The 27,286-nt window shown below is 37.5% G+C and overlaps 1 protein-coding gene across 1 annotated transcript in view; it reads left to right on the top strand.

Annotated features, from left to right (window-relative positions):
• AK5 (adenylate kinase 5) overlaps positions 1-27,286 on the top strand; it is a gene marked incomplete at its 3' end in the record, with an annotated part of 41,735 nt that overhangs the window by 13,755 nt on the left and 694 nt on the right. Inside the window, exons 5-6 of the mRNA XM_009070747.1 lie at positions 3,648-3,839; positions 21,251-21,341. Coding sequence (XP_009068995.1) covers positions 3,648-3,839; positions 21,251-21,341 — 283 coding nt within the window. The remainder of the gene's footprint in view (positions 1-3,647; positions 3,840-21,250; positions 21,342-27,286) is intronic.

Consider the following 27,286-nt stretch of genomic DNA (forward strand, 5'->3'; position numbering starts at 1 on the left):
TTGATTCATTAACATTAGCATTTACAGATAGGGATTTTTGTCAAGTAGCTGTCCTACACAGGTGAAAATCTGAATTGGTTCTCCCTAAAGACACCAGTCTGTCTCAGTCAGTTATTACGGGGCCTAATTATGTACTCTGGGCAATTTGATGGAAATTTATTTCTTGTGCACTATGAATATGGTTCAAAATCAGTTACCAGAAAACATTCTATCAGCAGGATTCATTCTTTGACAATGTGATTCATGATTTTGCTTTTCTAAACCAAGAAAAAACTATGCAAACAGTCCGGTCACCCATCAGAGATGGAACTACAAAAAACAAATCAGTAATTACAAGGGAGAGCACACATACAATGGACATAAACTTTTACCAATTAGAATAAAAAGCACTGTTAACTTAATGTCAAGTGTTCATGAGCTGTCAGTTTTCTCAGGAGTATCTAGTAGAACATACCAGGAATTAAGAAACAGAGCATTTTCATCTTTCACCTAATGAGGAATAATGAGTAAGAGTGTAATCATTTAATTTCTAGCAAACAACCACACTATTCTCACTAACAAGAGGAGATGTAGAAAATATCCCCAGAGAGAAGAGAGCATCTTTCCACTTATACTGCTTAATGTCAATAACACCATTGACTTGCATAGAATTACTCTCAATTTACTCCTGGTTCCAATTTAGGAAGGAGATTCAGCCCCAAGGAGAGTAGGATTTACTTACTAGTAAATACTATTCTAAAAAATGAGAGGATGTACCCACCAGTTTTATTCTGAGTTGATACCATATGCTCTTCATCTCATATTAAAATGAATAACCAGAAATCTGTCTGTTCCCATGGGCAAAGATTTTCTCTTCTGCTGAGTTCCAGTTAGTAAGTAGTGAAATCCACTTCCCTGAGCCCCACAGTCCTACCTTGTGTGCATTTCGAGGCATGAATAAGACCCTCTGCCTTCAGCACAAGATGAGCATACTATGGGAAATCAGCATGAAGAATCCAGTTCGTCTGTCTGCATTGGTTCTGTACACCTTTTATACAAGCTGAGTCTCAGAATAAACTTATTCCCTAGCCATGAAACTCAACAACAGTTAGTTCTGAGTTTGAAAAATAGGTTGCTTTTCAAATGAGTCATAAAAAACTCTTCCTTTGTTAGAAAAAATGGATTTGTAGTCATTTTTATGTAGGAGAACTAGGTATGTTTCTGGACAAGTAATCCCAGATGTCCCTATATTCACACCAAATTAATGTTTCTATAAGCATGTCTTGAAGGCAGATACACTTGAGGTGAGTGGAAGCAGAGTGCTTCATGAAAACAGGAGTGAAATATCAATAGCATTTCAAGGCTGTATCCTGAAGGTTGTAAATGTGTGTAGGAGAACTGCATTATGTGCTATCAGGTTTGTATGCCTATGGATATAGGAGGGGTGTTACCCTTTTGTGCATCTTGTGCTTATTAAACGGTTTTCAGCTACTTTCTTGTGATAAAGATGCAAATTCTGCAGGGAAAAGATGAATTTATAGAGGCATCACATAACCAGACTCTGATTTGTATTCCTACCTCAATATGCTTGAATTATATTTTTTTTGCATTTCAAAAAACTTTTCAGACAGTATTTCATTTTACACCAGGCTTCTTGAACTGAGAATTTTAAGCCATTGCTTTCATAGACATTTTATTTCTGTGAGTGAAATATATTTCAAATTACAAACCCACAGTGTCAGAAAAAATAGTTCCTGGGATTCTGATAGTGTCTTTTGTACCGTTGCTGTTACTTGTTAAAAATTTAGAACAGTATTCAGCTCCTGTAGAGAACTTTAGGTTTGTAAAAGCAAAAGGAAATAATTAAACCTAATTAATTAATTGCCCCAGTTGTACCTTGTTATTATCCTCATTTTATAATTAGGGAGAAAAAAAGAATTCAGCCCAGGGCATGCTTTCCCATTTTCTTAAACAGGAAGTGATTTCTGCAGCCAGGGCAGTTTTTGGGAGCTAAAAGCAAATGAGAACCTGCACACCTGATGGGATCATGGGGGCATTCAGATACTTCCCTTCCTTTGGGGCTGCACTTATTCAGCCACTGTTTCTTTAAAGAACTGAGATTCACTGTGGAAAGCTGAACTCTCATGTTTGTGTGAAACACAAGGAAACCTTGTGATTTCCTTCCTCTTTGTCCTGTAGGGCTAATAACTTAATGAGTGATGTGTTTATTCTAAGTACTCTCTGTAAGGTTTGATGCTATATGTGAAGTTTGGTGATACACAAAGCTGAAGTCCTGCACTAGAGGAGCTCTGGTGTGACTTCACAGACTGAGTAGATGCTGGTCCCAAAGAGGTTTGGGAGCAAGCGTTGAACAGTGAGACGTCCAGCTACAGCCTGGAGCATCTAAAGATTGCTTACCATCTTTCTTCCACTATTATCAGGGTCCACAGAAATGAAAATATTAAATAAAACTGCTCACTTGTATAAACTCCTTTTGCCCTTCGCTTTACTAGATCCCTGATTTAGAGTTACAATTTCAGAGTCCCTGTGTGATGTATGTTGGGAAGCTTCAATCAGCTGGATATCCACACTGGGATTTGAGGTGTCTCTGTGTTCAGTCTGCTGCAAGGTGCATCAGCCATTCCCTTTTATGAGACAGTGTTCCATGACCTAACAGGCTTTGAAATTTGTAGCATTTTCATTCAGAATCTGTGTCATAATTTGTTTTTTTTCCTACTGTATGCTTTTTAAATTCCCAAATTCCTCATTATGCTTCTACTACTAGTGGAGCAACCTTAATTTAACAGAGCTACTTTTAATAATGTCCATATTGCATGAAATTCTAGCACAGAAACTTACTTTCATAGAGTCTTTCATGTGAATAATTATGTGCCTTAAAGCTATTATGTGGTAGTAAAATGAAGTGTTATAATTAATTCAACCTGTGAAAGGACAGAATAACTCTGTTAATTATGTATTTAAAATAGGCTGAAGAGGGAAGGGAAAGTTACTCTGGGTTTGTTGATGCTGATGTATGTGTGTTAGAGGTAGGAGAGAGCTTCTCTCCCACTGGCAGTTATTTAAAAAAATAGATTACAAGGTTAATTGTTTCAAGATCTAATAGATACCCATTAAAAATTACCAGAACTAGTATTTTTGTAGTTTGTGTGCTCATGTCTCCAATCATCTACAATGTGTGCAAAAATAATTTGATTTGCTTTAAAATACTATTTAATTTTCAGTAATGATGAAGAGGCCACCATCCTGCTTGCTGGTGCTGCTTTTCAGACTGTCCTTTAGCATTTGAAAATGGCTCTGCTTTTTCACCAGATGGAAACCATATAACCATTTTTTTGCAGAATATTTTACTCTTTTAAAAAATTTTAGATAGGGGAACCTTCTGGTAATGCATACGATGAACATGAGAAGGTTCCTGGTGTGAGGTAAAATTTTTTATTAAACTTTTTCCTTAACATTTCAGGTGAAACAAACTGACTAATCTCTACAAAAGGTCAACAAGCCCCTCCTTAAGCCTACAAATTTCCTTTCCAAAAAACCTAACAAACCAGCAGAAAACGAATGACTTCATCAAGTTCCAATTTATGCAAATGTAGCATATCTGCTGGATAGTCAACTTAATCAGACTTCTTGAACTGCTCTTTCTACAGATCTGTACCCCAGATTTGGTGGTGTTTCTGGCATGTTCCAGTCAAAGGCTGAAAGAAAGGTTACTGAAACGTGCTGAACAGCAAGGGAGACCTGATGATAACCTGAAGGCCACTCAAAGAAGACTAATGAATTTTAAGCAGAATGCTGTCCCACTGGTTAAATATTTCCAGGAAAAAGGGCTAATCATCACAGTAAGTCCTTTAGCATATATGTCTGAAACCTTAATTGTTCTGGTTACACTTGGCTTCTTGCATCTTTTGCTTTAAGATAGGCTGGACAAGTCAAATTATGTTTTATGTATATACAAATGGTTATTTAAGGGTTTAATTAAGACAAGAAATTCATCGAGCAGTTGACAATAGTTGAATTATTGACATGTTCTAAATTACAGACTGCATCTGATTGTGATAATGCACAGAACTTGGTACCACATATAGTACCTTGAGAGCACAAATGGCCTATCTTGTTTCTTTTGACAGCCTAAATAACCTATGTAGTTCACATTGGTATGTTCTCCTTGCAGCAAGTATGACTAATTGTGTGTGCTGGTCAGACTCATGACAGGGCAAAGCATCCTTAATTGCAAAGTCATCCTAACTCAAGTTTGAATTCAGAAGGTATTAAGACTATAGTAATATAATACATAGGTGCATATCCTGGCATTTATTGTTTCAGTACCAAGTATTTTAACAAATATTAAAACATTGTGTATTGTTTACCTAGACAATAACTAACACACAAATTACCTGGGGGGGGGGAAATTAGTGAGATTATATTATAAAAGGGAGTACATGTAAGTGCCTAGGTGACCTCAAGTACTCTAATGTTTAGTAGAGGACTTCAGTTCTGAACACGGATTCTCCTAATCTCCACTTTGTGGTCTGGAATCTGATACAGATTTTGGTATAGGAGAGTTGATCATTGGGTTACAAAAATCTTTCGGTCAACAGTTACTAAAGCTGTTCTCAGAGAGCTTAGCTGTTATTTGTACAACATGTCCATTGGTCTAGACAAAAAGAAAGTTTACAGAGCTCATCATCATAACAGTGGAAGTTTCTCTTGCTGGAGACAGGATCAGGTCCAGTCTGCATTATTTATAAGAAGTCTACGTAAGCACAGTGCTTCAGTGTCAACCTTGTTATGTTAAAAAGTCTGTCTGCATTTAAGAGGGGAAACTAAAAAGACTGGCTTTAGTGAGACAAAAATATTAAACATTAAAGAAAGGCTCTGGTCCTTATTTAAACAGCCTGAACGAGACAGCATCCTGTGACATACAGAAAATGCAGATTTCTCTGATATCTTCATTGTCTCAGTTGTTCTTTTAGGGAATTTACCATCCCTATGAAAACATTAAAATGACATTCAGATTAGTCAGAGAAGTAAAGGGAACCCAGAAAAAGCAGCTGAAGCTGGAAATGGATCTGAGCACAAATTTAGAAGTTAAACAGTTGCGGGTGAGGGACATAGCTGTCTGCCCTCATAAGCATCAAACAAACCTAATGGCTATCAACTGTCACAGAAAAATTCCCTATGGAACTATGTTATATAAATTTTTCTCTTGTTTTGGTTAAAAAAGGAGTTTTGCTATAGAATTGCATGCTGACATGAACTTTGTCTAAAGGCCGTGACTTACCAAAACACTGATGAAAATATCAGTTATAATCTACCTCTGAAGTTTCTGTTTTACATAGCTGCTCAGCTTGAGGTGTTGGTGTGGGCTTTTTATTTGTTTGTTTGTGAATGCTGATTCCAAAGGGCTTGCACTTGTTATTCCTTTAATTTTGGGCCTGTCCCTGGAGAAATGCATCTCTCAAGGTCAATCCAAATCTTACCGATAGCAAACTGTTATGTATGCAAAGGCAATGATAGGAACCTTCACCCTGCTTCCAGGTCCTAATGGCAGCCACTGCCAGGCACCTCTCCCAAACCAGAATCCACCTCAGAGAATCTTCTCCTCAGTGGAGGAACATGCAACATCTGATTTGGCAGAACTCAGAATGACTAGCTGCCTTTGTTTTTACGGTGGTGATACTTGCTCCCATCCATGTAGTTTTGCATTCAACAATCCTTAAAAAGAAAATTTTTTTAATCCCACTCCTTCCCTGAAATGATGCTAGGAATAGAGACTGTTAGCCACCACCTCCCCCGCGTACTCTCGCTTTCCCGCTCCGGGCTTGGAACCTCATTTGTATGCCATCTGATGCTTGGATCTTGCATCTTTGACTGCAAAGTGATACAGACTTGACAGGAATGGTTTCCCTTGAACCTGGCCTCATTGGTATCTGTGCATGGCCTTTCTCCCTACAGGTCATAGGTGTGGGTTTGAACTTGCTTTGTTTTCTAGAGGGTACTGAGCTGAGATTTCCCATTGATTGGCCCAATGCCACCAGTGTATTTTCGGATGCCTCTCAGTTGTTTTAAAAATACAGCAGCCATGAGCACAGTCTTGTAGGAACATTTTCGATGTGCTTTTAACATGATTACTACTGTTCAGGGTACTTCTGGTTTCTTGGGCATGACCAACTTGGGGTGTGAAGAGGGACCCAGATTGCCTTCAATGTCATCTGGAGCAAACCTTCATTGTTTTAGGAACTGTTCAAATCAAACAAGGAATGTAGGCAGCTGTTTGTGGAAACCTTGAGACCAGAAGTTTTGTTTGAGGCTGAGTCTTCCTCTGTTTTGCTGTGTGGTTCCTAAATCTTTATCTGACTCCATTAATGTATGGACTCCATAATCATTTAAAAAAATCCTGCACAGGGAGAATGAGAGGTGGAGTGGGAAATAATGACTACCACTTTTTCGGTTTTGGTGATTAAAAGCAATGAAAGGTAAGTTGAAGCGTAGAACAAGTAACCAGATCTCTGCAGTCACAGAAAGCCAGCTAGCTGTTATTGAAAATTAAGGTTCTCTGTGTCTCTCCTACATTTGATAGCCCTTTTGCAGAAAAGCTGGACCATGAGAAGGAACCTGGAACTGTTTGTTGTAAAACTCCTGAACTAGAGAAAGTTTAAGCACTTTCTCATCACTGCTAGGTTTTACACCGTGTCTCAACACTATTTATGTGTTACTGTTTTTTGAGATATTTTGAAGAAAATACAAAAGAAGATATATAAATTAATTTTATCTAGAAATAACAGTTTGTAAATATATGTACATTTAATATGGGAAAGATAGATGAGTAATTCGTGCATATATAGAAACATGTGCACCGTAAACACTTTCCAAGTTTCAAAATATTTTCAGCCTCCCATTTTATGATTTGTGTCAACAAGTTAAAGTATATCAGAAACACTAATGTCTGCCAGAGAATGACCAAGCTTGGAAACTTGCCATTTGTGTTCATGCAACCATGCAGAGAAACCTTAAGGGTGGGAAATCTTTGCTGAGGTGAATAGCAGGAGTGCAACACTATGTTCTTTTCTAACTTTGGAACCATGATAATTTAAATAAATACCAGATTTTTGAAAGCTGCTCTGCCTCCTGTGAATGCAGTAGCTTGAATGAAGTAGATTACTTTGAAAAAAGAACTAAACTTTGTCAAGTCTGGCTATAGAAATAGCTAGGGATGAGTGCATGGGCTAAGCTGATTTAGCAACTCCAGAAAGAGGGAATGCTGTTTCTGACAGCAATACTATTCCAGATTTTATCCATTTCTGGCACTGTGAAAACTGATAGAGGTTTAAAATTAACAGAGGGGTTTTTTACAGATCTGAAACCAAAGCTGAGATAAGTAATTAAGCCAAGTTATCCTGCAGAGAAATGAACTGTAAGATATGTTTAAAATAACATGTCCTAAATATTCTTCAAGTTATTTTAAACTATTCATCTTAAGCTAATTAAGCTGTGTCCTTTGGGTGAATATTAGCTTCTAATTTTGTTCTCATCATTAAAGTGAGGCTTAAAGAAGATTAATTTTTCTTATTTAGATGAGATATATTAAGAAACCAGCTTGGAGAAAATACCTCGTCTCTGGGAAGACCTTTTGTATTGAACCATTGGCATCCATACACAAATTTTCCTATCCTAAACCACACCTGATTTTGTGAACATCCAGCTGAAAAACCAGAGCTGCATTTTAGGCCTTCTTTGCTGTAAACAATAAAATACCACTTTATTACCCAACGTTCCATTTGTGATTTCCAGCTCTGATTGCCACTGGTGGATCTTCCCTGTGAAAAGTTTATAGTCAGTGACTTCCTGATTTTATGGCAAAACCATTTTGCTGCCATTTGATGGAGAAACTTTGCATATCAACTCATGCAAGTAGCTACATCAGTAGAATTAGGATGGTCTTTCAGCTCTCACTGTTGAAGTCCTATTAAAATATTACTACATCTGGTGGCTTGTGCTCTACAATTCCATTGTTTAACATCCTTATTTCCTGAATCTATAAATACTTACAGCATCTAAGTTGCTGTCATTAGCTATTGCTAACTACTTCTGTTTCCTTTTGCAAGTGGCAACTGAATGTTTTTCCTGCTCAAACATACTCAACTTTGATTCAAATGGGCAAAATAAGACCGAGTGAACAAACTGTCCTCTAGTAATGCAATCTAGTATCATCCTGTAATTATTTGAGCATTTGCTCCTGTTCCTTCTTTCCTGTGGATGTACTGAATGAAGAGAGAAGTAAAAGATTACACTTTCTTATTTTTTAGTGCATCATAAAGATAAATTTATTAACATTTGTGAATGCTCAGGTATTGTAATGAATGAAGCCATTTAAGTGTCAAAATGGAGAAGAGATGCTCAGACTGGTGGCAGGAAGTGTGATGCTGTTCATATTCTGGACTCCTGGTATTTTTCTCTTGCATTCTGGAGTCTTATTTAGGCTCAACAAGACAGAGTTATGTGCAGCTACAGTGTTGGTGGAGAACAGAGAAAGCTGAAAAGCTACTCATCCATTGTGTGACTCAGGGAACACACCACACTAGACAGTACTGAAGTGAGAACTATAGCCTTCTCCTAGTACATTTTCCTCATTGCAGATTACCCTTTTGAGTGTTTTTGATAGCTATTTGGAGGTTGTTTTGGGGTGTTTTTGTCCTAATACAACAAAGAATATCTACGAAACGGTGGTTTGAAGAACTGTATGAAATACTTCAGAATTAGGAAAACATCACTACTGTGTTAACTTAGCACTTCACAGAAGTAATATATCCTTGCTGCTTATACTTATACACTGGGTATCCACTAATATGTCTATTTTGTGTCTTATAACTGTCATACATCATTAGTGTTAGCACAAACATCTTGGCACAGTGTTGCTTTTCAGCACATAGACATAACCTAAAATTCTTGGCAAAGACTCTTTCCTGAATCCTCTGCAGTTTGTCATTGCTATAACTCAGCATGGTTCCTTATCCTCTTGCCCAGTTATCCTCCTTCCTACTTCCATGGTTAATATTTGTACCTCTCCATAGGTTTTCAGTTTGTTTCATTAATGGCTAGTGACTATAACTATCTGCTCACTTTGTCACCATGTCCTCTGCAGGGCCAGGAGTTGGACTCAATGATCCTCATGGGTCCCTTCCAACTCTCAATATTCAGTGATTCTGTGATTTCTATCCAGGAATGTTCATACATATGTTACCCTTTGATCCATTTTGTTAAAAATATAATTGGTAAAATTACATTGGTTTTAGGCAAATCTTAACATTCTTCATTGTGTACTCTGTTGAATTCCTCCTCCTGTCTTTAACCAGAATGTCAAAGTGAAGCACCATCTTCATGTTTCCAGTACCAGTGCTTCAAAATTCTCTGCTCTGTCTAGCACACCAGGTCTTGTCTGTTCTTATATTCTACCATCCACTGTGTTTTGGTAATAATATAGTTTTTCTAATGCCGAGGTCATCTCCCTCTCCTACCACTGCAAGATGCCAATTAGGCAATTTAAAAATATACTTTTCACAAGTTTCCTAGTGTGTCCTGCCTTTTGGGCTTTTTTGGTGTGCTCTGCTGAAAAGAACAGACTTCCCTGTACATGCAGAGTCCTTGCTGTAAGGGAACCTAGAATGTGGGCAATACAGGTTTTAGTTAAGTTGCTTATTAAATTTATCAGTCTTTAATACATTGGAAAAAAATTCCAGCAGTAATCTTTGCAAGAATGTCACTCTATAGATTCTACGTAATACAGATTCACATAACCCCAAGTCAGGTCATTTCTGTTTCTTTTACAAGAACATTATCTCTGCCATCTGTCAGGCTATGTATGTCGCCTCAGTCTGCTGTAATGGCCATTAAAGGTTTTGTGGGTACTTTGGCTTTCATCTCTGACACTATGCATGGGGTACAAGACACAAATGAGCTCAATTCCAGTACTGTGAACAGAGGCTTCTCTTCATTTATGCAACTCATGTTCTCTCATATCTCTTGAACTTTAGAAAGAGGGTCAGGAGCCATGTGAATTCTGAAATGAGTTTGGTTTTAAGAAGTACTCTTTATATCCTTGAACTAAAGCCAAGAGACCACTTGTCAGAAAAAAACCACTGAATTTAGTAGGGTGAATGTAATAGAGAATAAGTTAAACATATCTGGATATTCTCTCATAGGTTAGGTCAGGACTCAGTAACAGAAATGATGCCAGTGTTTCTTGGAAAGATGTCTCTGCTAAACCCCTTGGCTTAACAAGCACTTGTGTTAGCAAGAACTTTTGAAAGGATGTATGTGATAGCTTCTTATTAAGGCTGCACAACAATTTATTATAACCCCAATCTGATAACATACCTTGTAAATATTAATCATTAGGTTAAAGGTTATAGTTGCTCTTTTTACGTTGAGCAAAGTTCAAACAAAACTTCAAGATTCCCTTTTTCCCCATGAACTGCACAAGGATGGGGAACTTTGCTGATTTATTTTAAAAAATGCCTTGGAAAAAGATTTACTAAGAGATAACTGATATTTGACGTATGAAATGAGACTTAAATCTAACCTTTTTTGAGTACAAGATTTGGCCTGAGCATGAAAAAGGACAAATATAAAAAGTCTTGAGCAGGAATAGAAGCTTGGGAGAATTTTTTTCGCTGGAGTAGGGATGAGAATAAGTACGTAGAGAGTGTGACACTCTACCTCAATGACTATTAATGCATTTACAGAAGTTGTAGTGCTTCAAGAGAAAGGTATGTAGGAAACCTACTGTAAACTAAAGAGAGTGCCTAAAGTACCTAGGATCTTCATTATAGGAGGCAAGAGAGTGTTGAGTTCACATCAATTCAATTAGCTGCTATGCAAAGTCAATTGCTTGCAGAGAGCATAATATATGCTCTCTTTAGAGTGCTTTCCACACAGGAGGGAGGAGGAAGCCAGCAGCATCCTAAGACCCAATGAAAGGCTTTTAATGGAAGTGGGATCTATTTTGTTCAGTGTAGAGTGATCCACGTGACCTTTTGTTTTATGAGGCATTTGTATTTAGTTGGTTCCCCTGCTCCCTTGGCAGAATTTTAATACAGAGTAAGCTTCACAAATAGTTAGGGTCTGCCTTTCAAGTATTTTTCTTCTTTTACAATATAAAGTACTTTCAAAACTGTTAGAATCAAATAGGAGATTATAGGTCCGTAGGGTTTTGGACAATGACTTCCAAACGTTTTTGGCAACTAGAACACTATAGTACAAGATAAAGGAATTCTGTCTTCTTCTTAGCAGTAATGGCTGTATGGAATGCAGTCATTGTTTGAACTTAAGTTTTCTAAAACTAATTTTAAGAACTAGAATATCTGAACTGTCTAGAAAAGTCTGCAGATCTTGTCTTTGGTTCTATAAATTATCACAAGTCCACTGGTAGAGGGAGTCTGAGTATTGATACTTCCTGCTTAACATTTATCATGCCCATTGGAGATGACAGTGTCCCTTAGAATGGAAAAAATCATTTACCTTTGATATAATACTCAGAGTTACAAGATCAAATGAGATTTATGATATGCAAAGGGAGACAATTGGAATTGTATTAATTAGGATATGCCTGATCAGACCCATCAGCCGAATTTGTCTGTCTGCACAGTGCAATGCCAGAATTACCTAAAAACGAGACTAGTAGCCAAAGAATGTCAGAAAGCATTTTGATCTTTTTTGGGTCTTTTTTTCATCTTTCTCCTGCAACACACATTATTGTCACATTACATGCATTTCTTGACCATATCCCTATCCATTCTTAGACTTCATTTCCATAGTGAGGGTGAGTTTCCTGATTTGTACTTTCTATTTCCATGATCAATACAGTCACCATTCTCTATGCTACTTGTTGACATGTCCCTTCAACATTTATCATGCTTTTAAAAATAAACTCATTATATTATTTAGTGCTTCCCTAAAATTATGTTTCATTTAATAGCCTCTGGGTAGAAATATTGTCAAAAGCTTTTAAAAAGTTAAATACATTATGTCAATCAGTTCCACTTCATCCACTTTTTTTTTTATGATACCTAAAAAATGCTTTCAGCCTACATAATCACGTGGGATTTTGTCCTACATTTGTTTCCAAAAAATAGATACTGGATGCAAGAATGTCAGATTCCGTGATGACTAAAGCAATAGTTTCTGTCAGTATCTCCTTAGCTTGCCAGCTTTCATTTATAAATCAAGTATCCTCCTTTATGCTCTGAAACAACATGCTCCAATAATTTAGGCAGCGAAACAGAACTTTCTGGTACAGAAATTAAAATAGCAGTGGCTCACTTCTTGCTGCAGGAAACAAATTCATGTCCTTCCTGAGGCAACACAATTGGAAGTTGTTTTTATGAGCCCATCCTGAGCTCAAGCTGACATCTGCTGAATATTATCCTGTTTGATATGAGTCATACTTCCAGAGATAAATAATGGATGTCATGAAAATGTAATACTCTTCAGCTCAAGCTGACCAAGGGAGGGCTTATTAGCAAGGATTCCAATGCCATTTATGAAGTTTATTAATACAGAGACCACCTCTGGAAACACTGCTTATCCTGGGTCAGGATTTATTTAAATACACAGGAACTGTGTAGCTGGGAATTAAAATTTATTTTTGCCTTCCAAGGAAAATAGAAAATCTAGTCATTTTCAAGTGTTCCAGTTCTCACAGTCTGAAATTCCAATTTGAATAGCTACAACTATTGCGGATGAAATTATTTGTGTTGCTAAGGTTTTGAACAACTAAAAATGTCACATTATTTCCTGAATTAAATGCAGATTTTGCATATAAAACGCCTACAGCAGCTGATGTTTAAGCCTATGGTATACCCTGTGCTTGTTCTTGCATCTGAGTCATTAGTTCTCGTGCTTTTATAACTAGCTAAATTTGTTGCTGAAATTAACTCAGGACTTTTCTTGTTAGCTTTCAGATTGTAGCATTCTTCCTGAGAAAATTGTGATGATACATAAGCAAAAATTATATTTTTGGTAATAATTGTTATGAAGTCATCTAATGGTAAAAGCCAACAATATTTTAGTATTTTGCATTCAGAATCTCTTCCACAAAAGCCAACAGAAGAAATGCAATTGGTCTTGAAAAGGAAATACTTGGCTCTATTTGGCAGCAGTATCAATGTTTTTCATTGAAACAAAGTGCAAACTATCAATGGAGGAAAGTAGTATTTATAGGGAAAAAAATGTCTTTTATTTCTGAGCTTTTCTAAAATTTTTTTAGTTGCCTTATTTGCATTACTGTTGTTGCTTGTATGGACCTTTTTAGGAAAGCAGTGTTGCTATGTGTTTTATTTGGGGTGCCTGTCTGTGATCTGTATGTGCTGTGGGAGCTGATGCTAAAAAGTGGTTTTGCTTTAAACAGAAGCAACAGTGACACAGGATCTCCAGAGCTCTACAGGCAGGGGAAAACATATTTTTTAAAAGCTTTAATCAGGAAAAGTCCCTCTACACACAAACATATTGGTGAATGTCTTGTAACTTTAGGACTCATTCTGCCTGAGAAGCACTGTTGCACTCAGTACTGAAAAAGAAAAGGTATTGAGGAAAGCATTTCTTTGAACATATTGGTAATCAGAGCTGTTTCACTGAACTGAGTGCTCTGGGCATGTGAACACTCCAGTACTTGTCTTATGTGGTACTGGAGGAAATAAAGCAATTCCGCTTCAGAAACTGGTCCGTAAGTGGTTTATTCCCTGAGTCCCATCTGAAGAACAAGGGCACATCCAAGCCCCATAGAAATCTTCATTAACAAAGATGGAAGAAAAACTACTGGAAGACAAACATTATTACTGTCAAAAGCAAAATCAAAGGCATTTGGGGAAGGGTTGGGTAATTCTAGATCTTCCTGTAAAGTCACTGAGCTGTATATAGCAGACTGTTATTGACTGAGCTTCATGCAACTTCTTTGTACCACTCTGTCCTTTGTCTAGGTTTCAAAATACTGAATTTTACCTTAATGCTGCTTCATAATTTGCAGCAGGACTGACCTCTGGTAACGTAAGAAAGGGTTCTGCAAGTTAAGACACATAGGGCTGTTAAAGCTCTATGAGGATTTGGACAGCATCCAATCATACCTGACTCTTTGTAATCAGTAATGTCTTTCCCCTTCCTTTAGGGTTAGGTGCATCAAAGTAAAAAATCTAACAATTTTATTCTAATACCAGTAGAGGTAGAGAGTAAGATGATCTCTCCCTCAGGCTGAATGTTCTCCTGAGTTCTACAGGAACAGAGTAACAAATAAATCATGGATCAACTCCTAACTCAGACTATAATTAAGTTTTCCATTCAGGCTCTTCAGAAGTGATTTGTCTTGGTGCTCCACACTACTGTTCTGGTACTTTGTAATACCATTTCCCTTTTTAAAGGCAATTTCCTTTAAAAAATAAATGCAGAGTGAAAATTACTCCAACAGTGGAATGCATATTTTTTAAAGTAACAAAAAGTGTTTGTGCTTTCAAGGTAGAAAATATCTCTGTGTCTGCATGTACTAAAGCATCCATTTGCTTTTAACTAAGTTTCAAAAACAATATAGGTGACTTTGCTATAGAAGCTGCTGAACAGATGTAATACATTTCAAGGTGCAAGTTTTCAATAATTTGCCAAGTGAATATGCACAGTTTATATGGAGAGATGCTGGCTGTATTTATAGTTTGTAAAGTTACTTCTAGGAGTAACTTATCTAACGAGTCAGATAACCCAGAACAAACACATGCAAATCATGTCCTTTAAATGCTATGCGAAATAATTCAGTTCTGATTCCTGATGACAATTTCAGAGAGAAATAGAATATTTATGGTAAGGGTCATGGTAGTGTAGAGAAATAGCTGAAACATTTTGAATTGTTTATTACTGACTTCAGCTTAAAAAAGTTAGATACAAATATGGTGGAGGATAATGCCTACTGAAAGCTCAGAGCCCCTTTGAGGAAATGGAGAAGATGATGCAAAAATTATTTTAGAAACAAAACAGCAATATATTTGCTTTCCACATAATAGTCACCAGCCATCCAGGCAGATATCCTTATTGGGAAACAAATTAACCAGCCGTTGCCCTTCGATATTTGTGCAGACAGAAAGGCTTTGCATCTTAGTGTTATGGAAAGTGTGTATGTTCCAAAACCACTCTGTGGCACCACTCTCTGCCTCCATCAGCTTCCCTACCAAGCGAGTAATTGCTTTGCCCCCCTCAAGTCCGTTAATTTTCTATCTACTGGGCCACCAAATTACTGGTTGCTCCCTTCACCCCCAGTTGAATCTAGCTCTCCTTCAGTTTGCCCATTTTCTGCTCTACAAGGGCCCATAATTGCATAGTGTCTTTCCCATCACCTCTTGCCACCACATTGCCTGAGGCACTCATTTTTATCAGCTGAAAACTGATGTAAGTCAGGGTGCTGCTCAAATGATCACAGCATAAAGACAGAACTTCTCCCTCTGTCTGCCTATCAAAAGCTATTACTCCTCATAAACGTACGAAGACAGGCTATTACTTTTGCTCACTGTTAATTGTTTCTTCAGGTAAGAGACACCATTTACTTGGTGCCATGCTGTTCAACATTACAAGTGTGGAAGTTGGCTTCACAGAGTTTTACTGTGAAAGGAATTAAACTGTCAAAACATCTCCACGCATGTGTGCCATGGCACTGAGTTCTTGAGCGTAGCATGAAATGACAAAAATCCCTTCAAGAGCAAAAAGCCCCAAAGCCTGTCTTCTGTAGCAGTTTCATTGTTTATGTACTGCCAAGTTAATAGAAAAAGGTCTGTGAATAGAAAGATAGAAAAAATTAAAAATGTCTATGCGCATGGGTGTGCAATGTTAGTACTTTCACTTTTTGTGGTATAAGGCAGTTAAATTAGCTGATCATTTGTGCTATAACCATGCGTTTGCTCTGTTTTAAGGTCATTTCAGAACTCATTATTGTTACTGGAAGATGTTATTTGAATTTGATTGTTTAATTTTTCCTTACCACACAAGAGTCTGTCTAAGCACCTAATGTATTCAAATATTATGTAATTAGTGGCTTCAGATTGCACCTCTTTTGAGTAAATGAGTTTGGGATACACAAAACATAGCAGCAGCCACTGCAGAACTGTCAGCTCCACTCAGGGCTGCAGAACATTCACCCTCGTGCTTGTTTACAAGTAGCACTCTTAGCAATAGATACTTGGATGACAGGTGGAACTGGAGAAACTAATGACAGACATATGGTGATTCCAATGATGTATGAATCCTCTGTGGAGGTGTTCAGTGTTTTATTTTAGATAGCTCACAGTATTCCTTAGGATTGTAGTTTCTTGCTAAGTTTCTGTCTGATACCAATTTGTGACCTCTGCTAATTGCATAATATTTTAAAAATCGGTGAGCTCTAGTGTAATTTCAATTGTAGTTTTTCTTCTGTATGTGGTAAAATACCATGTAAAAATTAATCTGAGATTTCAGGGTATTTGATGGAAAAGAATGAAAATATTAGAACTAGAGACTGGATTAGAGAGAAGTATCTTTCCCCCATGTCCTAACCCCTGCCATTTTGTGGTGTGTGCAAGGGGTTTTTTTGTTTAAGAGAATTGTTAAAAAATACTTTATAATAGAGAAATGTTCCCTGAACTCCCAGTCTGCACATTCCAGCTTCACTTCTCAGTTCCTCTGCTTATTGTTTTTCCTATACAAAGCTTCAACGAACCTTTTCCATCCCAATGGTTATTAGCCTACCTTATATATTTTTCCTCACATATTTCTTTGCTGTTTCCCCATGTTGCTGGTTTTTTTCTTTTGCCTTTTCCACTTTCTCTTGGAAATAGCTGCACAAGTCAATTAGCTTGTAATTATTAAGGGAAGCAAACTGGGGATGGAATGACAATAATAAAGGGATTTCTGTGTAGGTGTTCAAAAATTGTAAAGCAGAACCTATACACGTGACCTTTTAGTATTACCAAGGGTAAAATAAAACTAGTTCTTACTTGTTTTGTTTCTGTCTTGGGTGTTTTTATGCTTTGTCCTTTTCTAACTTTATTTCAAACTGCACAAACAAGAATTCCCTGCAAGTCTGCTGCACCCAGATTTCTTTCTAGTTTTCCTGTACTTCAGTTTGAGAGGCTATTGTGATCTCCCTCTATTTTGGGAATGTTTTGGATAAACCACCTGCACAGACCTGCAGTTTTCCTGGGTGTGAATCAGGCCACAGGGGGCAGTGCCAGGCTGAATGACTTCACCCTCACCCAAAAGTTAACTGCGGTTTCCTTGATGCTTCCCCATGACAGATGGGATGAAAGAGCTGTGCACTTTTCTCTTTAACTCAATGCATGGTATTACCAAGCCTCCATTTATCATCATGGACCAGTGAGATTTTCAATGTTCAACAGCTCAGACAATTTTTCTGTGAAGCTCCTTCTGTTGGCTGGGATTTGTTGGGTGCTTATTTAGAAACTAATCATTTTCTCTCTGAGAGCAGCAAGTACCACCTGCGTTCCCTAGGACAATTATTTAAAATGAAAAAGATCTAGAAAATACTTGCCATCATTTTTATATAATAGCATGCCAACATCAAATCCTCCAGCTCAACAGTGTTCGTGTGAAATGAGATAAACTTTCTAGAAAATTAATCATCTTAAAAAAAAAATCAATATGTACTGAGGTCCATGACTTTTACTAGTACTTTCTTTACTAAATCATGATGTCAGAGCAAAGTAAAACTATCTGAAACTGAGACAAAAGGAAACCTTGGAGACTTGAGAGGTCTGTTCTTGTTCCTGCTTTAGTCCTTGTGATGTGTTCCCCCAAGTAGGTGGGAGCAGAACAGCATGCGGTGTAACTACAGTATGTGAGTGCTGTAAATTTGCATCCTCCCAAATGATGCTGTATTACCTCTTCCTCCCACAGAAACATCATTTTTGAACTGACTGATGACAGAGAAGGTAGAAAAAGCCTCTCATACTTGCCTCTGTCACATGGAGATAAGTCTTGGAAGCAGGACCACTCACAGAAGTGATGTGGAGATTGCTGCCCTGTAGCTTCCATGTGTATGTGTTGAGCAGGGGAATGACTTTACTAGATTCTAACCAAACATAGCCCCCAAAGGTACTTCAAAAAAGGTTGTTGAAACCTTTCCTGGCTCAGAGATTTGGTTTGATTTCTTAAACAAATGTGATGCTCTTGCCCTCTGAGGTCCTCCCTCATCTTTTCCTGCCCCAACAAAACAGAGATGACGAAGTACAAAAACATCATTCATGGAGGGAAATACTGTAGAGTGGTAGATCTCAGGCCCCTTTTGACTACATGGGGTCTGTCAGTTCAGGTAACCAAACAGTTCATGTGTCCTGTGTATTGCAAATACTTTCAGTGCCATGTTTAATAAAATTATATTTCTATAAAACATAGGCCTTGACTATAGTCAAACTGAGATGTCCATAAAGATACCATTAGATTGCTTAGGTGCAAAGAGCCATGTCTTGAAGCAAGCAGAGATTTGTTTACAGTAAGGAAAGCAACCTATTGATTTAGACAGGTTCTGCTAAAAATACGAGTTTTACTGCTGTTTGTTCTTTGTGAGTAGGGTTGTTTGAGTACCTTTTATCTTTTATTCAAGCCTTCAGTAATTATCAAAGGATTTAGTTTTAAGATGTTTAGCAATTCAATGAAGTACAGAACTCACAAGGTTACTTAGTTTCTTTCCAAAATAATTTCTCTGTGGAAGGTACCTTCCCTTCCTGTGGCTCAGGGTATTACAATGCTCATTTTGTGAAGGGAAAACTGAGTCTGTGTGCAAGCTTCAAATAATTGGTTTTCTTTGGACGACAATACAGGCTTTCACTACAAAGCCCAGATTTTTCAGAGTACTGAAGCACAGCTGGTGTTCTTTGAATGGGGAAGTTGATGTTTCAAATTCTTGGAACCTTCAGAACATTTTGAGATTGATCATGTGTTTTTTTCATGGTAAACTGGATTATTCAGGGGAATGTTACTAATGAGAAAGCAAGCCTGTCATCTCTCTAAGAGCAGTGTGAGCTACACAGTAATGATCAGATGTAATCTGATTACAATTTATGGGGTTTTATGCATACACATGCTCACAATCATGTAATGTATGTCTTCCCTAGCATATCTGATGAACACTCTTTTCCTATCAACAAGGACATTCCAAAGCTGCTCTTTGTGTATGGATAATAAATTGCCCAACAGTAGCCCAACAGCTTTGTTTAAGACCTGTTCTTCCACAGCCTCAGTTTTGGCACAAGTTGCAATGTAATCCCTCTGATAGGTAAACACAAACAAATTTCTGCTTTGGAAACTGGAAAAAATACTTTGTGTTGTGATAAACACTAAATGGCAAAAGAATTCCTTGAGAATAGATAAATATCTTCTCAGATAGGTGGATGATTGTACTGCAGGATGAACTGAGTGATCCTCAGGGTCACAGCCACAAACTCCATTTCAAGAACCAGTCAGAAAACTCCATATATTGATAATTATGCTCATCTATGATAGAAATTAACTCTAGTGCTGAGCTAAGCACACAGGTAAATATTAAGACCATAAGTTTATGGATTAATGCCAGTTAAGGGAATTAAAGTCATTGGCAGCAAACTTTCTGCAATGGTTGCCTCTCTCTAGTCTACTTTGACCTCCCTCAAGCTTCTATTTTCTTTTATTTACATCGACACAATTTGCAGCATCATTCCTTGTCTCTTCGATTTTTGAATTATTTCTGGCATTTGCCACTCTAAATAATTATTCTTGGGGTGATATTTTCCTTTGAGATTACCTTTAGATTCTCTTGGAAAATTCCATAAGAAAACAAATTTCATTAATGGCTGCAGAACAGCTGAAGTAGTATAGTTAATACCTAAGTCATCATGAGGCATACTGAAAAGAGTGATACTGTGCAGTGGTGGGTGTTACACAAACAATTCAGTATCTACCTAAAATCAGCTGATTAAGTGTCATGCTGTATTCTGAGATAGATATTTGGGAAACAACTTCATGTCTGTAAATGTTAGTTTGTGCAGTAAAATTCCTAGTAGGGTTTGAACATCTCTCTCCATGGCTTTTCCCTGCCTGTTGTTTTTACCATGAGACAGGCAGGTATTGCTGAGAGGTCTGAAAAGGGCTCAATAGTCTTGGACTTAGAAGAAAGTGCTTGCTGAAGTTCACAAGCTTGGAATCTCTAGTGTAATTGCTTTTTGCCCTAGGGTTCATTCTGCATCCTAAAACATATTACACTGAAGATACAGAGTGATTGAAAATAGTGACTCTTGTACAGGGGTACACAGCGAACAACATCCATCTGATGTGACCATTATTTGCTTGCTCCTGTAGCTTGAGGTTACAGTATTCTCATTTTCCATAGTAATGTACCTGGCCTTGATTCAAAACATAAGAAAAATTGCAGAGTAACAGTAATAAAATGTCCAGGTTTTTTTGGTAAGAAAGCCCCAGTAAGCGATGATCTAAATGAATGAAGCTTGGTAAATATGATAAGAAAAAATCACAAACCCACTGTCAACCATGTCACCTGGCCATAAAAAGAACCTGTCAGGCAGAGCTAAGAAGAAACTTCGAAGAATCAGTATCAAAATTCAGGCAAAACATAGAATAAATGGAAGGAAAAAAAGGCCAAAAAATAATTTATCACAGAGGCAATACACTTTGTGCTAGTGTGAGGGCAAGGAAAACTCTTTTCTATAGATAGGAAAAGTAAAGTACTTTGAAAAGTCCCCTAACGGTTTTGCTCAAGTGCTTGGAGAAATTGTACACACATACATGTCACAAAAATTGGTTTCAGACAATTCAGAAGTTACTGAAAGGTTTTCACTTGCAAATTAAAAGTTAATTATGCTAATCTCCAAAAGAAGTGACAGTAAAGTAATCCCATTTCTAGTCTCTATGCTGTCATTTTTTTCAGCCATCCAATGACTGAAGGAGTAATGTGCATTACTAGTTTTAATTTCTGCTTCAAAACTTCATTCTTTGAGAATAAGTCAGTTTTACTGCATCTTCTGTTTCTGACAAGCTATTAAAAACAGACAAAATGGTTTACAAAATTTGTTTAAAATCTAAATTAAAATGATTCATACCTAAAGCAATGATTCATACCTAAAGCACACAGAAAAATAGAAAGGTTCCTATCAAGAAGGCATGGGGTGACAAGTCACATTACATGCTGATGTTCAGCCAAGTAGTAAGCAGTGTCTGATTGCCAACTTTTTTTTTCCAGTTTGATGCAGACAGAGATGAAGAAGAAGTGTTCTTTGACATAAGTGCAGCAGTTGACAATAAACTATTTGCAAACAAAGAGACTGCAGCAGGTGAGTTCATGTAAAGCTTAAAGAACCACATTTGTTATACTGCATTTAACATTGATGGAATGCTTTTTTCATATTCCTTGAGTGTGGATGCATGTACTGTGGCAGAGTCTTGGCCAGCTTCGCACATTTGTACAACCAAGGGCAAAACAATCTCTTTTTACTTGGAAACTTCATACAACCCACCTAACAGCTTGTTTATCTATAAGTTAACCTTAAAATACTGTGGCAAGTCCACTAAACTATATTATTAATAAAAAACTTAGTAAGTTGGTCAATTCCAGTCGTCATCTGTTTCATTTCCAGTGATACCTCAGTGTTCACCACAAAACCACTCCTGTGAGATTAATGATCATACTTCCTCCCTAATAATTGGTACTAATTCTGAAACTGTGTGTGAATATAAGTCAGGTGTTTGGGGATTTTATTTATTTTCATATTATTTGTGCTTACTGAGGCTTGAATGTCTTTAAAGAAAAAGCCTTTGAGGAACAGAGGACTGCAAAAGAATTGACACTAAAAAATCAAAGCACTGAAAATCCGTAACATCTGTCAGAAATATTTTGCTTGAGGGGAATTGAAAAATGTTCCTTGGTAGCTTCACAACTTCTTCCTTTTACAGATGGCATCCCTGGCTGTTTTCCAAGTAAACCATGAGGATTACATAGGTAGATAATGTTATAAATGTCTTGTGAAAGAGCACACAGAAAGAAATTTCTAGGCGAAATATTTTCCTGTAAAATTGACTAGCTTTATTAAACCAAATATTAGATATATATAGTAGAGAAAATCATGTATCTGCTCTCTCTTCTGTTTAAGGAAAAACTCATCTGCCATAAATTGGCAGGCAGAATAGCTTCAGTCATTTGTAATCATGAACAATCATTTGGGGGCTGCCAAGGAAAGAGGAATTGATGAACCACAGTGAAGTAGCAACACATCTATTATCTCTATTTGACAAAGAGCCGATTACTTTTTTCTACTAGAAGACATTTGCAAAGAGCAGTGCTTCAGACAGAAAGATCAGGTCTTATTTTGAAGATTTGAAAGGGGATTCCAAGCTAGGTAACCTATAAAACCCCACCCATAAGGCTGTTTTTGATAATGTTCGAAATGACATAAAGATGAAGTATCAAGATGGGGTGGAGGGGGTCGGGGGGACTGGGGAGGTGGTTGAGAATTATAAAAAGTGCATCAGCTAAAAAAACAAAACAGGTTTCTGGTGGTCAGCTTTGAGATAAGATGCACAAAAGAATAGAGACGATGATCAGTAAGTGGCACACTTACCTCTTTTGCGCTTAGCCTTATTCACAGAGGCAAGAGATTGATTCCAAACCTAAAATGCCATTCCCGCTGTACAACACTATATTGATAATTGCCTAATGGAATCCCTAATTAAATGAGCTAAGTGCTGAATAGCAAGAGGGAAGAAGTGCCATAAAGGTGCTAGCTCTGACAGACATCTTGACAAGAGCTAAACAATTTGTACAAATGGGTTGTGATTCTGGATGGGTTCCAGTCAGTTCCTTGAAAGTCTGATCTACTTAATAAATCCCTCACCAAAATGACTGGAGAGCTATGAGCTTTATCAGATGCCACACCACAGTCACGTAACTGGTGCCTAACCTGAGCACCAGTAATAGTGAGGAGGTTTGAAGTAGGATTTCTAAAGACCTGATGAGACCAGATATTTTATTTCTACAAGTTGTAATTCCAACATTGCCTTGATCTCACTTTTTGTCTTTTAGTCTTATTAGTGATATTGCAATATATTGTGGTTCCTGGTAGCTACCATGAACATAGTATTTCTAATATTTTCATGCCTCTACATCAATCTAACTCATATGTTATACCTGCAAAATCCAGTTATAATCAACTTTGTAACAATATATGCTGAAAGAAAACAGGGCAAGTTTTTATGGATTAAAATACCATTTACTCATTGTTTCCTTCTTCAACACATTAAGACTGTTGCCAAGAGCAACAACTTGTCATGAAACTCAACAGTGTAAGGTTGCAACAAAATTTGTATCAGAAGCATCTTACTAAGAGCAAAAATAGAATTTAATCATTCTAGTGCTAATCAGCCTTTCAATAAATTATTTTGATAATACTCCACTTGAAATTTATCTTCTAAGCTTTTGTCTTGCCCAAGTACTTATATGCAACATGTATTAATTGAGTTATTAGATGGTGCTTCAGAGCATGATCCATAACATAAAATGACATTTCTATTTTATTGAGCTTAAACATGCTATTAAGAGAAGAAACATGTTTCACAGGATAGGCTTAGATTACTTTTATGACAGTCAGTTTTGAACTGTGTGTATACCATAGTTGTTAAAATATGAGTATGGGCATATTTGAGCCAATGAACCATCTTGAACAGAATTGCAAGCAGGATTTGATATCAGTAATGGATTTAAGCAAGGATTGGAAATACATTAGCTGATTTGCCAAAACATAAATGGTCCAAGGAGCAGACTTAATTAATTCACATGATGGGGCATAGCTACCTTGTAATGGGAAGTTTAATCAACTGCAGACAAATTTAGACAGATCAGTACAGTTTAGTTTCATTGTATAAATGAATTCAGTGAGCTGTGAAAAGCAATGCTTGACGTTTGCATTCATGAAAACTTAAGGATGAACATGCTTTCAGAGAAAGTGCCACACACCCAGGCTCAGTCACTGAAATGTTTTATAGGACATTTATGGCCATGATTGCTTGCCCTCTGGGGTGTGTTTTGGTGGGAGGAATTACACACCTGCCCATAACAGCCATACACTCTCAGCTTTCCATGACCAAACCTGTGCAATTCAGCTTAGGAGCAACAAACAATATGTAAAATACAGCATAAGATGTAAAAGCACAGCCTCGTGGTGAATGAAGTGATTAAGCAGAGCCATGCACTACTCTGGGGGCAGGGGTGTCCCTCTCCCTGACTGTCAGACCTCCTGGCAGGGGTAGTGCCATCAGCTCACCCTGTACAACCACAGCCACCATTAAAGCAACTCATCCCTCAGTGCTGTGTCATTGGATCTCCTTGGGTTTCTAGCAAGACAAATCTTTATGAATGATGCCTTCAGAGTCAAGATACAAGACATGGGAACAAAAGGGAATGCATTCTAGATGATCTGCTATCCCTTTATTTTTTTAGCAGCCTGCTCCTCCCTGGAGAGCTGATTATTCATTTAACAGGGATTTAATAAAAACTTCCAGGTGATTTATTTTTTAATTGTCCCATACCATACCTAATAAAATCCTCTCTTTTTTCCCTAAGGAAAACACAGGGCATATCACAATGACCAGGTCTCGGTTGCCTTAACTATGCATGCACTGAAATTAAGGAAGCATATTTTAAGTCCTAGGAACACCTTTTAACATCAGGTGCTTGCAAGTTATTTCTCCATGATGGTACAACTTTCATGCATTTTCTTGATTATTTTTTTCTAACATGACTTTCCCCTTTTGCAGTCAATAAAGTTACTCAGATCACTTGCAATAGGTTCATACAAACACAGGAAGGCTCCAAGTTAATCAAGAGCTGAGATAATTTGGTGGAATGGGACATCACTTTGAAAGGAATTAAGTCATACCAGACTGCAAGCCTTTCCTCCTAATGGTAGACAATTATAGCCTACATCTCAGTGTACCAACTTAGCAAAAGAAAAACAATGCAATGGACTCTATTTATGTTCAGCTGTTTTGTTGTCAGGCATGAGATGTACAGCCTGCAGTCTCTTTCAAAGTAGTATGGTGTGTTTGCTTCTAAACATTTAAACCAGTCCTGCTCTTTTCCTTCAGCCAACATTTTGTGTTTCTTCCATGACAGCTAAACATTGCCACAAGTTCTTTGTAAAATGTTTCTGATTTAAACTTTGGGTTTAGAAAACCTGAGCTGAGTTTTGAATTATCTGCTTTCTAAGTCTCTCCCCTTGCTTTGGCCTTTTCACTTACCTACCACCTGATCTGCCTACCATCAGGATTACTGACTCCCAGTACTTTGCCAAGGGGCTATCTGGAATGCTTCTGCTGCTGCACATACTAGTGATTAGTTAGTGAGCCTGCTGTCCTCCCCTAAAAGACCTGTTTAAGCAAGGTTTAGGCCAAACTCAGCAAAATATGCTCCCTCCAACAACAAACCAAACTGGAGGATCACAAAAACTACTCATGCTGCACCAAGGATATTGCAAGTACTCTTTTATGTCCCCTTATTACTTTATCTTGCCCGGGGAGTAGCCATTTGCTTCAATTCATTTCTGGTAGGTTTGACTTTAGGCAATTTGAGAAGAGTAGAGAAGTCTATACACTGTTCAGTGATAGATGGTTATGGGTTTTGTTAGTTTTCATTAAACAAAGAAAGAAAAGACAGATTTTCAATTTTCCTTTAATATACCCTAGAAAGAAGCTATGTTTCCCCAAGGACACTGATGTCCTGGTTCAAGAAAAAGGCCTTAAGATGCCTGACCATATTAAAATTGTATAACCATTATGGGTTTTATCACTTAAGATACATTATGCATGAGTATTCATTTTCAGCCTGACCTTTACATTTAAGTTTGCGGCACCATATTTCATATTAACGTTTCCAGCTCGGGATACGTTACTGCTCCTGGTAGTTAAGTGACAGTTAATCAAGTGCCTTTAATAAAGTGCACACAAGTGCCTTTTAAAGTGATTGATATATCAGTGGAGGCCAGTACTGGGGACAACTGAGGCTTAGTTAGATTATGTTATCAACAATGACACAGTGTGAAGAGTGAGATGTCAGCTGTGTAAAATAAATCAAAAAATAAAGATTCAGCAATTATAAATCTAGTTGGTTGTGTATATGTTTTGCAGACAGGTGTTTTCAAAAGGCCATGAAGTGCATGTGTCAGAGAACATGCTGCATATGTACATGTGACACTGTGTGGTACCAGGAGTACAGTTCTTTTGTGTAGTTTTTTTATAGCAATCTGATAAAGTATACATGAACATTGGGGGTGGGGGAGTGAGGGAACCAAAACAAATACACCAGCAGATGGTGTTTCACAGGTCTTTCCCTGCTACCTCTTACATAGTCCAGAAAGTTAAAGCAAAGATTAATTTGGCAGCAGCTGTGACATGGATTGCAAACTAAGACACCCTGGAATCATCATCTCTACCAAGCAGTTAGAGTTTTGGTCATCATGACATTTAGCTCCTCTCCTCTGTTCTCTCCCTTAGTGATGTTTAATTCACGACCTACATAGATTATTACTATGTAAACTTTAAAAGCAAACAAAACCAGATAATGCATAAATGCATCTGGCATAAATTGAAGTGCAAAATCTGTTCTTGATAGTGCCTGTTACAGTGAGCCACCCATGCAAACAGCTCTAAGAGTGACAAAACAACTCCAGGTCATCAGTAGACTTAAAACTGTGTATCCTCAGTGCTAGTGCTTGCAGGAACATCATACCAGGTAGAAACACCTGTAACTCAGGAGGGAGGGAATTGTGTTCTTTTCCTCATTAGTGACCTTGTTTGACAGGGGATAGCAGGGCACAAAACAAGCACGTCTTACACTTGTCCTGGTGTTACCTGTTGCTCCCACACACGAAGTTACTGATTGGACTCATCTATGACTACTGACTGGTTACAATTTTTAGGTTTCCGCATTATCATCGCAGTATTTTTATTATTCTCAATTTTAGTAATTCTGTGAAAAAGACTCCTGTAGTCACATGCCTACTGACATTGTAATGCGTGTTGAATATGTGCAGGATTTGGTTTAGGGCTGCACCATCTAGAAGACCCAGGAGACCATTTCCTTCCTTATTGCCCGGGTTTGAGATAGTCTGAATGGGGTGATGGTGCCAGAATATGAATATGATGTCCATGCTACATCTTCTTATGCTTCTATAGAAAGATGATTGTTAGTTTATCCTCCCACTCTGGTTTAGCAATGACTACTCCCCTA

The sequence above is a fragment of the Acanthisitta chloris genome, unplaced genomic scaffold (genome assembly GCF_000695815.1).
Source record: "Acanthisitta chloris isolate BGI_N310 unplaced genomic scaffold, ASM69581v1 scaffold38832, whole genome shotgun sequence".
Classification (NCBI taxonomy): Eukaryota; Metazoa; Chordata; class Aves; order Passeriformes; family Acanthisittidae; genus Acanthisitta; species Acanthisitta chloris.